The sequence below is a fragment of the Lethenteron reissneri genome, chromosome 41 (assembly GCF_015708825.2).
Source record: "Lethenteron reissneri isolate LAM-NWPU_2019-01 chromosome 41, ASM1570882v1, whole genome shotgun sequence".
NCBI classification, from domain to species: Eukaryota; Metazoa; Chordata; class Hyperoartia; order Petromyzontiformes; family Petromyzontidae; genus Lethenteron; species Lethenteron reissneri.
The window spans coordinates 8,838,274-8,851,051 of NC_083819.1; the positions used below are offsets into that span (position 1 = coordinate 8,838,274).

General features: G+C 49.5%; 1 protein-coding gene across 1 annotated transcript; it reads left to right on the top strand.

The window, feature by feature from the left end:
- Positions 1 to 248: 248 nt before the first annotated feature.
- On the top strand, positions 249 to 6,794 carry MRPL33 (mitochondrial ribosomal protein L33). Its single transcript, XM_061568517.1, has 4 exons — positions 249 to 742; positions 2,354 to 2,372; positions 3,056 to 3,162; positions 5,759 to 6,794. Exons 1-4 carry the CDS (start codon positions 721 to 723, stop codon positions 5,806 to 5,808), a joined length of 198 nt encoding a protein of 65 aa, XP_061424501.1. The 5' UTR covers positions 249 to 720; the 3' UTR covers positions 5,809 to 6,794.
- The last annotated feature ends 5,984 nt before the right edge of the window (positions 6,795 to 12,778 follow it).

Here is a 12,778-nt window from a genome sequence, read left to right on the forward strand (position 1 = left end):
GAGAGGTCGTTACGCCCCGCCCACTCACCCCAACAGCCCCCACCCCCCACCCCGGCAGCCACGTGCGAGGGTCGATTCCACCACCGCCACGATTCCAACTACTTGGTTCGATTCCCGCGCAAATAACGCAACTTAAGAATTTACCTTTCACTGTCTCCTTCGCACTGTCCGTCCAGTTTTGTTGTCGCATTCGTTCTTTCGCCCGCGATGTCACCAAACACGCATATTTGTACTCGTCCAAGACGATAGGTTCACCCCCGCACGAATCGATCCACCGATCTACACGTCCATTTACATCGATTATTATTGAATCGACAGTGCGCGTTTGACCCTGCCGGGACGAACGCGAGGTTCTTCTCAATTAAGAGTTGACTTTAGCCACTCAACCATTTAGCCACTCAACCCTTTAACCACTCAACCTTTTAGCCACTCAACCCTTTAACCACTCCACCCTTTAACCACTCAACCATTTAACCACTCAACCATTTAGCCACTCCACCCTTTAACCACTCAACCCTTTAGCCACTCAACCATTTAGCCACTCAACACTTTAGCCACTCAACCCTTTAACCACTCAACCCTTTGGCCTCCTCGCGTCCGTAGACACACCGCGTGCCCTTCGGCTGCGACGGTCAAGTGGACATCGCCTCGAGCTGTACAAGAGGAGGCTGTAGTAGGAGTAGTAGGAGTATAGTCCCTTCCCCACCCCGAGCCAAGGACATGTTCATCACGACGGCCAACTGTGAGTAGCGGGTCGCGATCCTCTCACGTGCTGCCCCGTGCCTTGCTCACTCCACTGCTGGGTGAGGGCCTGAGGTGGTCGTCCGGCCCGTGAGGGCGATAGTAGAAGGTGCAGGTTCGGTACAATGTGTGTGTATTAGCTTAACACGTAGTCAAGCTTTCGTGACCAATATCCACAGTAGAGGGTTTTTTTGGGGGGTTAAATCGCGTAAATATGTGTCGTAAAGCCCGCCACCACCCGACACAGCCAATTAGTAAGGTCAAGTAAACAGAACACGCCAATGCGTTACTGAGTAATCATTGGAAAGATGTGATTAACCATGCAAAAAATATTTAACTACACTTAGTTGGCCAATCTTATTTGACAGACTATTATTACAGGTTTACCATGTTGAGTGGTTGTCTCCTTGTCACAGGTTGGTCACAAACCGTACCTCTCCATAACAAAGGCTCACCCTCTTAAGCGTCACCTTACCATATGAATAAAAAGTGTGCTGTACTTGGCCCTTCCCCCTCTCCATCCATTATATATACGGAGTGGTATCTCCTGTAATCTCTCATTTACTTGATACGGCTGTCGTGGCTGTGACGGTTCCACCTGAAGACGGAAGCTTGTGTTGCCTCCGAAACGTCGTGATTTTTATTTTATTTTACTTTTATTAATTTTAATTTTTTACCTACGTGACTTTACCGAAAAAACCTAAGAATATGAAAATGCGTTACTAGTGCAGCACACCGTGTGTTGGAGAGTACATCCACAATGTTTACAATTTGAGTCAGACGTTTCGCGAGCACACCTTACTAATTGGCTGCCGGGTGGTGGCGGGTTCAGCGACGCTTTTATATTTACGCGATCTGACCCAAAACACCTCTCGGGGACATTGCATGTTGCTGCCTTGACCTCCCGTGTCGCCCCCTGGTGAGGTCCAAAGCGCAACCCTGGAGTGCTTTGATTCTCAGTGATGAGGAGGAGGACGACTTGATGGTGATTTTGTAGCTGGCCCAGTTGAAAGACTTGTGGTTGGAAATACAAGTAGTTCAAGTTCATTTATTAGGTATAGCCCTGTGAGCCATTCGGCTCTTAAATCGGGTGCAACCGCAACAAACAAAAACATGAACAAAAAACATCTTAAAGTGAATATGTGACTAAGTGCAAACATAAAATCCAAGAAAAGACAGCAAAATATTGCAGAAAAAAACCGTACACCAACGCTGTGTGCAAAAATCCCAGTGGGATGCAAGTCACAATGCTCCTTGCTTCTTTCGGTAAAGTCACGTAGGTATAACATAAAATAAATTACCGAAAGAACCAAAGAGTATGGATTCCCTGCGGTCACGAAAACCTCAAATCCAGATTGAACTACCTCGAAATGGTGAAGGGGTCTCCGGCCGTTTTTTGGGGGGGCGGAATAACCTCGCGAACTTGAACCAGCTCACCCCACGAGGCCTCCCGCCGACGACCCGAACCACAATAGCCAGGAAAATGCCAGATTTATCTCTCTTAATTCTTACCCCGAACACACCGGCACTTTGGCAGGACTCCTTGTTCACTTGGGTGCTCTTAGCGCCCGCCGCCCGCTAATGTGCATCTTCTTGTCTTTCTCTCTTGCAGTGGCGAAAGCAAAATCCAAGTGAGAGACACCGCCTCTACCGCCACCAGCACCATCTCCGTGTCCACCACCTCCGCTATACCCACGACCACTTCTATCTCCACCACCCCCCACTGTGACCACCACCGCCATTGTAACCACGCCTAGCGCCATGACCACCGCCGTGGCTAACACCTCCTCTCCCGCCGCCACCACCTTGTCCATCTCCAACGTGTCCACTACTTTCACCGTCACCTTGCACGAACACCGCACACCATGTCCGTTATCCGCTCACATTGAATGCACGCCACAGACGTGTGTACGTACGAGTCTTATACATTGTGCACATGGGTAGAGGAGGCCAGGGTTCTTGTGGTTACATCAGATCTATACTGGACTGACCTGCCCATACTGGACATCTGTAGAAAGAGCTTCATAACTCATCGGATTCCTCCAGTCTAAGTAAATATTCTGATTCAGACTTGATTTGGAGTTTTGCCACGAGAGACACCACTGGGCAAGGGGGCTCAATTGGGGGCCGTGCCAGGAGCAACCAGAGGGGTAAAGTGCGAAGGGTGGATGCCACTACGTGCTGTCTGGGTGTGTGCTCCACACGTACGTTCATTGCAGTGTTCGTGAGCTCGATCGCAAGGCTGTGGGTAACCTCATGGCCAATGAGCAACTATTCGAGATTCAGTTTCCAATTTAACCATGTGTGCTTGCAGGATGGTGCTGGTGCAGATGTTGAGCGCTGCCGGCACCGGCTACTGCTTCAATGCCAAGAGGAATCGTCTCTCTGAGAAGATGGTGATGCGCAAGAATGACCCCGTCGGTAATTTCCGGCCCAGTTCACCCATCCCGTGACTTACACCCTGACCCATACCATGGCCCACACCGTGACTCGCACCGCAACCCACACCACGACCCACACCACAACCCACACCACGACCCCCACCGTGACCCATACTGCGACCCACACTGTGACTCACATCGCAACCCACACCACGACCCCACCGTAACCCGAACCATGACCCACACCGTGATCCATAATGTGACCCGCATCACAGCACCCACCATGACCCACACCGCCACTCACACCATGGCACACTATTCCTCACAGGTTGACGAACACCATATCACACACCGTGGTCTATACCACGACCCAGAAGATGGCCAACACCACCACACACAAGATGACATGCACCACGACCCGCAATACAACCTACATCATGACCCACACCACTTTCCCACTAATCCCACACTACAACAAAGACAAAGACAAAGATCCCCCGTATAGCCTGAACAGACTGTAGGGGCAAGTGCTGTTAGCGAGCACCTATGAAGGCCGGAACGGTACACGAGGGGGTGGGTGGCCAGCACCATGCCCGACCGCCTTTGTCTCCCTAGTGGCGATGTTTACACACCGCACCAGGTACTCATTTAAGGCTGAGTCGACCTAGGGGAGGCCCAGGACCGGTTCAGATAATCGTCACTGGTGTTAGCCGTCAGCGGGAATCGAACCCGGGTCGCCAGGTTCATAGCGCAGCGCGCTAACCGCTACACTACCGCTCCCCACACTACAACCCACACTGTGACCAACACTATGACTCACCATGACCCACACCGCAACCTGCACGACAACTCACACTACCACATACACCGTGACCCACACTGAGATCCTCACTGTGATGCACTCTGTGACTCACACTATAGCCCACACTATAGCCCACACTGCGACTCACACAGTGACCCACACTGTGATTTACTGGGCCAACAGCCTGGATAGAACCCTCCTAAAAAGCAAGGCCTCCTAGCTAACTAACATACGGCTGATAATTGTTTTTTTAACCTTCTATCTGGCAACAAAACTGACACCTTTTTTACAAGGAGTCATGTTTGCATAGACCACAATACCTGCAGCCATAATGCAAACAAAAAAACACAACTCTGATAATGTGCATTGTCCTTGAAGTTGATTGATCCACACCCGAGACAGCTTTCCTTAGAGCCTAGTCTCACATGGGTTGGACCAGATGACGCCAAAAGGCGCACAACTCAAAGACAATGCACCATCAGAGTATGAGAGCTCGGGGTAAGCATTTACACCATTGGAACCTCATTTGCCAGTAAAAAATATGATAATTGTTTTTTTACCCTTCTATCTGGCAACAAAACTGACACCTTTTTTACAAGGAGTCATGTTTGCATAGACCACAATACCTGCAGCCATAATGCAAACAAAAAACATAACTCTGATAAATGCTTCCCCCTAGCTCTCATACTCTGATGGTGCATTGTCTTTGAGTTGTGCGCCTTTTGGCGTCATCTGGTCCAACCCATGTGAGACTAGGCTCTAAGGAAAGCTGTCTCGGGTGTGGACCAATCAACTTCAAGGACAGTGCATATATTATCAGAGTTATGTTTTTGTTTGCATTATGGCTGCAAATATTGTGGTCTATGCAAACATTACTCCTTGTAAAAAAAGGTGTTAGTTTTGTTGCCAGATAGAAGGGTAAAAAAGCAATTGTCATATTTTTTACTGGCAAATGAGGTTCCAATGGTGTAACATACGGCTGTTAAAAAAACAATAGTATCCAAAGTGTCTGCTTCCTCTAACAAACCACAGGTAGTGATCACCCCTATTGGTGTCTCTGAGCCATTTGGATAGAATACAACATTTCCATGGTGGGAGCCAGTTCGTCCTAATAGCGGTAATGCGGGCCAAGTGTGTTTATGTGGTGACCTCAAGACGCCCGTGTTGTGCTGTGATGCAGCGTTCATGGCAGCGCTCTTTCGGCGCCCGGGGCTAATTCACCCCCAACCGTGCGGGTTTCCGTCGCCAATTCCGCGATTCCTCGAAAGTGCCTCCCCTCCCACGCCCCCCGGGTCGAGTGACCGCACACGCCGGGTTAACGCATTCGTAGCTGTGCGCTAGTGGGGCGCGATTTGGCCAATGGTTGTAATGTAATTAGCAGTAATTTGTGAAGTCAACCGTCGTTGTCCTGTGGAGAGACTCACCCCCGCTGTTGGAATGTATAATTTCTACCACTGGCTCAGGACTGTAAACAGAAGATGAGTACCACCTCATTGCTTATTTTAAGTAACAAATCACTTTGAGGTTTTTCTTTTTATGTACGCACGCATTATATTAGAACGCACTCTCCATTATTCTTTGACATGCGGTTTTGTATTAGGCATCGGTCACACCGTTTGAGCGGATGATTACTAATCTGGTCGTTGTTATTCTTAGAATGCCGAGCCTCGACCGGAGGTGGGGCTGAGTGGGGCTTGCTGAGTCACACTGCGGCGCTCACTTTATCTTGTAATTGCGTTGGGTGAACAGCGTTCATTTCTCTCCCCTTGCCCCCCCCCCCCACACCTTTGCCCCCCCCCCCCCCTCTCTACGCCATCTCTCCACCCGCTCGCAGTCAATCAGCACGTCCTGTTTTTCGAGAAGAAGAAGATACGATCAATTTAGAAGAGGAGCGGAGTGGACGGAAGCATTCAAATCAAATGCACACCCACCGTGCAAAACGTTAGCCACCACAGAGGTCTCACACACACGTAACAACAGGCTGCAAGGCCACCCTTCTCATCCTCTTATGCATTGAACGATAGCATCGATTAGTTCACTGGTAGTATCCGTTCTTCTGTTGACGATACACGCATTAAAACTTGACTGTTGGTTCGTGTTTGGTGTATGTTTGGGTACCCATAAACCCTGCAGCCACGAGAGCACATTTACCACAACGGGGAGGAAGAAATAACATCGATATGACCTTTGACCCAAATTACGACGTGAATTTCCTTTCACCTACCCGTGTCCACATTCAACTGTTTCCCATTCCCACACCGCTCATTTACCATCGCCGCGGACGTCTGCACAACCACCGAAATCAACGCTGTGCTCCACTGACTTCATCAGCCATGGTCGAGTCACTGTTGGATGGATGTAGGCTTCCCCAAGCCACCACCTGGGAAGCATCTGCACACGAGCCGATTGCAACGCCTCCATCTTCTTGTAGGATGACCTGCCTGGCTGGCAAACCAACGTCAGTCTCAACCACCGACCAACATCACTTTGCATGAACGTGTCCTGTTCCAGCCGAGCGCCACCGTTCATCTCGCGGTCAATATCACGTCTCTTGCGTTCTCTCGTGTATTTCCCTCGTTGTGTTCACAGTTCATCTTATCGCATCTGTTTTTATAACCGTGAGTTTTGTGTGTCTTGTTTTAACGAGCCCAAGCAAGTGCAGCCTGAGTCAATGTCAACCACACAAATCCGTGTATAAAGGAATATAGGCTTCACGTTATGAGGCTCGCACAGAGACCGAGTGGGAAGTCAATATACCCTTGTCTTAAGAGCTGTCATGACTCATAGGTAATGGGGTATAGCGACTTCCTGCCCACTGTACATAAACAGAGCTCACGCTTGTATGTACAATAATAAACGTGACACGTGATTGCCGGTCGTGTTTTATTCGAGAACGTGATGCATGTAACGTATGGACGTGACGACAAGCTAGCAGCAGCCGCTATTCACGAAGTGTCGGTGACCTCACCACTGCTTGTGCCAGGCTGGATGCACTACTTCCATGTCGCGTGAAGTGTCGAAGGCTCGCTGTCGGAAGGGAACGGTAGACACGCAGGTATCTTTCGGTTGACTGAGATGACGGACCAAACAGATGTCCTCCCCAATGTGCCAACTTTCTGCGTCTTATCCGCCCGGCGCTCTGCTGTTGCTGGAGGGCGACTGCCTCAAACTTCCCAGTAGCCTGCGTCCTTTAACGCATTCCTGCGGAGGGAGCTGGTAGGAACGTTGGGTTGCTCGGTCAATGGCCTGCAGGGTCAACGGTGGCGTGGTGTATTCCGCAAATATGCCCGACTGTGAGGGCGGGCACAAGCCGGCGTGAGTAGGTTAAATGTTGAGTTTTATAAGGGCACCACGGGGTGACCAGCCCCACCCCACCCAGCCCCTCCCTGCACGACGGACGGACACAATAATCCCCTGTGGGCTGGTGTAACCAGGAGGTTCCTACCAGTATGAACCTCCATCGAGGCCGATCTTGACATCGCTGATTACCGGTCGTAGGGCAAGTGATGTATTTGCAAAGGAAATAAGATTAAGGATTCACAATCCAGCCCCAGTGCTGCTGACCACATCTCTCCATTTCTGACCTCATCCTCCCCATGCCCCCTCATCAATCACCTGGCCCTCCCTCCCAGTGTGTGCCTCCCAGTGTGTGCGTCCTCTGACTTCGTTGTGCCGGTGAGGCTGATGACCCGATCAGCCATCTCACCTGATCGACGCTGTTCAGTCAACATAACACATTGTTTAATCCAACGTCGAAATAGTCACATCCTGTACGCACCGAAGCCATTCAACAAACAGCGAGACCTCCCATCTCAATTCCCTTCGCCCCCCTCTCATCCGAAGTGTACGTTCCACTCCATCAGTCCTGTGTTGCTAACAACTCTTGTACCATAGAGGCCACGTCAAACTTGGCCCATGATGTTTCATTACAACGACACACATCGCATGCACGTACTAAACGGTACACACACAATACAGTACACGCACTAAAAGCGCACAGAATGACAAAGATCCCCCACGCCCGACCGCCCTTGTCTCCCTCGTGGCGATGTTTACAGATTGCGCCACGTGCTCCTGTTGTGGCCGAGTGGACCTAGGGGAGGCCCAGGGCCAGCACACACCGACACATTACACACGCACGGCCGAGACGCTCTCCGGGAGAGATGTGCGTGGACGCACTTAACCTTTTGCCGTGATGCGCTGAGAGGCGCTTGTCATCAGCAGCAGGAAGCCGGCGAGCTGCGTGTTGTTATTACGCGAGAAATAATGCGGGTCTCTCTCTCTCTCTCTCCCGCTTTCCCGTCTCTTATCCTCATCCTTGTTGCCTCTCCTCCCTCCTCGCTCGCCTCCATCTCTCTCGTCTCTCACAGGAATCTAGCATCACAAAGGCAGCAGTGAGGACACGCTTGGGATGGGGAACGTCCGGCCCGCGAAATCATGTTGGTGTGGCCCTGCCAAGGCAACCGCAGGCGGGACTCGAAATTCAATAAATCTAGGAGCAAACCTGGAAAAGCAGTTGCGAGTAGCAGCAACATCATCATCAATACCAGCTAACATCACACGCCTCGCCAAAGAGAAGCAGTTCCAGCCATCACATTAGGGGTGAGTTAATGAAATGTTTGACCAAATAAGACGGGCAAATTTTTAAGTTGATAATTTTGTATGGCCCGCAAATGATGTTATAAATATCCAAATGGCCCTTGGCAGAAAAAAGGTTCCCTACCCCTGGTAGAGAGGAACCATATATCAAATGGCTTCGCCACTGGTTTCAGAGGCTCATAATGTGGAGAACGTGGAGGGTATTCACCGTACACACGGCGCTCCGTCTGCTCCACGCTGCACGTTAAATACCCCCGTGATGTTCGAAAAAAAAGATTGCATTGTGTGTCGTGGTCCAAATTTTCCACATTTAAAACATTCCTGCGGAGGGAGCTGGTAGGAACGTTGGGTTGCTCGGTCAATGGCCAAGGTCAACGGCGGCGTGGTGTATTCCGCAAATATGCCCGACTGCGAGGGCGGGCACAAGCCGGCGTGAGTAGGTTAAACGTTGAGTTTTATAAGGGCACCACGGGGTGACCAGCCCCTCCCCACCCAGCCCCACCCCTCCCCACCCAGCCCCTCCCCACCCTCCGCTCCTCACCCAGCCCCACCCTCCCCACCCAGCCCCTCCCTCCACGACGGACGGACGGACACAATAATCCCCTGTGGGCTGGTGTAACCAGGAGGTTCCAACCAGTAAAAATACTTGCAAATAACATTAATTGGGAGACAATCATCACCCCCGACTGACTGTAAAGACTAGTTCAATATTGAGACTCGTTGATACTTACCTGGGCAAACAAGCGTAATGATACAAAAATTATATTGTTATTTATTTCCATTCAAATACAAATGAAGGTACACGCTTCACGCACCTGATCATTTCTAAACACGTAACGCGGTGTCGTCGCACGGGCGCCCCTGTATATTGCAGATACACGTGGCAAGACATCGGCAGAGCACTGCTTCACTGGCAATTGTTCAGAGAGTAATATGGGTACTGACACAAAATGGAGCAAACGTTGAAAAACGTGGGAAGTGTCTCGTGGCAGGGATGCATGCTTGGCAAATACGCCGAGCTAAAGAAAGAAACAGATCAGACAAACGCAACTGAGAAACATTGATTCTTGATTTGAAGCTTTCGTGACTGCAGCAATCCATACTCTTTGGTTCTTCCGCGCGTCCGACGCTTGTGTTGCGCCCGAAACGTCGTGATTTATTTTATTTTAAACCTACGTGACTGTATTAAAATAACCAAAGAGTATCATATTGATTGTTTGGGTAGGGGGACCCTTCGCTTGATGTAATGATGGCCTGGCGACCGAGACGACCGATGGCGTGGCAGCCGAAATATGGAACACGACTAAGAGGAGGTGCACCGCAGAGATGGAGCGATGGATCGGCTCGGGAGCAAGTGCAAGACTTTTGACTTTTAACACAAATTTTATTTCCGCCAGCAGCAAAAGTACTGGAGACGATTTCGATATGAAATACACAAAGTCACCAGCAAACAAATGAAAATAAACGCTGCAAATCCACGCGCTGTGGTGCTAAAAAGCACTGCGCACAACACGAAAGAAAAGTCACGTGGCAAACATGGTGCCGTCCACGCTGGTGGCAGAAAGAGTGTTGCATCTTCAGTAGCGTGAGAGATGTCAAAACTTGAGGAGACCTTTATTCAGCGGTGGATAGATCGTCGCTGATGGTGTTGATGGTGACGATTCGTTTGCAGATTGGAAACACTAGAGAAGATGCAGGATCAGACCCAGGCTAGGTTGCAAGTATTTCTCTATTCTTGGTTCTTTCGGTAAAGTCAATCATCACCTGATGATGATTGCTTGTATTGCAGTCGAAACGTCGTGAGAATTTTTATTTTATAGTTATCTTATTTTATTATTTCCCTTCTACGTGACTTTACCGAAAGAACCAAGAATATGAATCCCTGCAGTCACGAAAGCTTTAAATCAAAATTTAAGTATAATCTCTGTTTAGTATTTCTCTGCTAACAGATACATACTTGGTCTTAAGATTCACCCCGATTTCAGAACTCCGAGCCGGAACTTGAGAATCACTGTCGAATCAGCTGCCCGGGATGTGAGTTGGTGGTCTCGTGTCGGTGAATGCGTTTGGGCGCCTCGTGTGCCGTGCCTGCCTTCGTAGGTGCTCGCTAACAGCACTTTGCCCCAAAAGTCTGTTAAGGCTACACGGGGGACATTTGTGTTGTGTGTAAGTTGGTACGCGTGAGAGTACGAGTCTGAATGAGTGGTGAGCGCGTGTGTTGAGTCACAGTGGCTATGACTCAACCGGTCCACGCACTGGAGGAAGGGTGGGAGGATGAGTGGGAAGTCGAACGCCACTTCCCGGCTCTTCACGACAACAACAACAACCACCATCACCGCCACCACAATGACTAAACAGCCGCTGTATTCGCATTTCAAAGCGCGCTCGGCGGCGCTCGAAGTGCGCGCGCGTGAATTGTAGGCGGATGACATCTCACGCAATGAAATCTCGCAATGCGGCTGGCGAGATATTTAACAAAAAAAAACCACACCGACTAACGTTGCTGCCGCGTTAAACCCGTGGTCATCGCCGTGATGGGAATGATTTCCTCTGGAGTCTTCGAGAGCATTTTCTGGAGAGCTCCCTGCTGCTACGTCGCGTTGAATTCGCGTGCAGGTGGAAATAAGTATAACCAGTAAAAACAAAGTTTTTCACTATAAATCCTTTATATGCGTGGCGGCTAGAGTCCTCTCGTCATCTGGCTTGAGATGGCTGCCACCTATGGGTCAGATGATTGCATTGCACCATTAAGCAATTGGTAATTAAATATAATATTTTTGTCCTAAAAAGTGTAAAATTTTGGAGAAAAAAAATTCACGAACATTAATTGTCACGCACAACGAGTCTGTGTGGAAAATGTCAGCTCGATTGGATCACGGGAAGTGGGTTAAAAAACGACCGAAAGATTTGCACGGTCCTAAGCAAGCAAGCGAACTTAATATAAAGGATTTTTAAAAAAACCAGAGAGCCCGGAGAACGCGAGGGAATAACATGGACAGCTCCACACAGATGGATTCAAAATCCATTGTTGTGCTGCCATCGGATGGTTACCTCGCAGCGCATGTCAACCAGTGACGTGCGGTGAGGTCAATGGCTGGGGAGGCACTGGCTCGTGTCACATACTGAGGGGGGCGTGGTCTCACTGAGGGGGCGTGGTCTCACTGAGGGGGGCGTGGCCTCACGGAGGGGGCGTGGCCTCATTGAGGGGGGCGTGTTAGACACATCCCCCTCAGTGAGGCAGATGTGATAGCTGCCTCCCCTGGTGCTTTTTCATTGCAGTTTCATGACGAGACCAGCGAGCCTAAATATCTTTATACACATACGTGAAATAAGTTACCTGGAGTATGGAAGGCGAGGACATGAAATGAAGGGGTCTACAAACATTACATTGGTGACATAGTAATATTGCCCGCGCTCCATCCAGTTACTGAGGGGTTGTGCAATCAGAGGGGAGGCTGAGCTCGTCGCTGCCTCACCTCTCGTCTCTTCCTGTATTTGCAGCGGAGCTCCGCAAATTTGGCGATTTTGACTATAAAAATGATTGGAATCGTACAGAAATGACATTTATAACACAGATCAGTGGGAAAATCTTAATATTTATTTTATTATTTTATTTTTTTCAACAGCTATTTTTATTGGAGTTTGACAGGTGAGGCTCTGCCTCCCCTGCCTCCCCTGCCTCCCCTGGCCGCACGTCCCTGGTGTCTACGCCTCAAGCAGTCTCCCATCCGAGTGGTAACCCGGCTCAACGCAGCTTAGCGTCCGATACCTGACGAAATCTGAAGCATTCAGGGTGATTTGGTCAACGATTATCTGAATTTATTTGACCGCAGCTGATATCATAATGGGGTCTGACCTCTCGAACGAGCAATGCGGCAGCCCTCTGTCCCCTTGGCGGCCCTACGTCAGCGATTGAAATTCCACATTCCCATGTCTGGGGCCAGTTTTGTGTATGTTGAACTTCGTTCGCACCGTACGTAGCCAACCGTGATAATCGGAGGTGCAGGGGAAGGACAACAAACTAAACACAACAATAAATTCTAGATTTAAAGCTTTCGTCACTGCAATGATTCATATTCTTAGGTTTTTTCGGTAAAGTCACGTAGGTAAAAACATAAAAAAGTAAAATAAAATAAAAAATAAAAATCACGACGTTTCGGAGGCAACACAAGCTTCCGTCTTCAGGTGGAACCGTCACAGCACGATAGCTGTATCAAGTAAGAGAAATTCCAGGAAAACAGTCCTTGTATATATA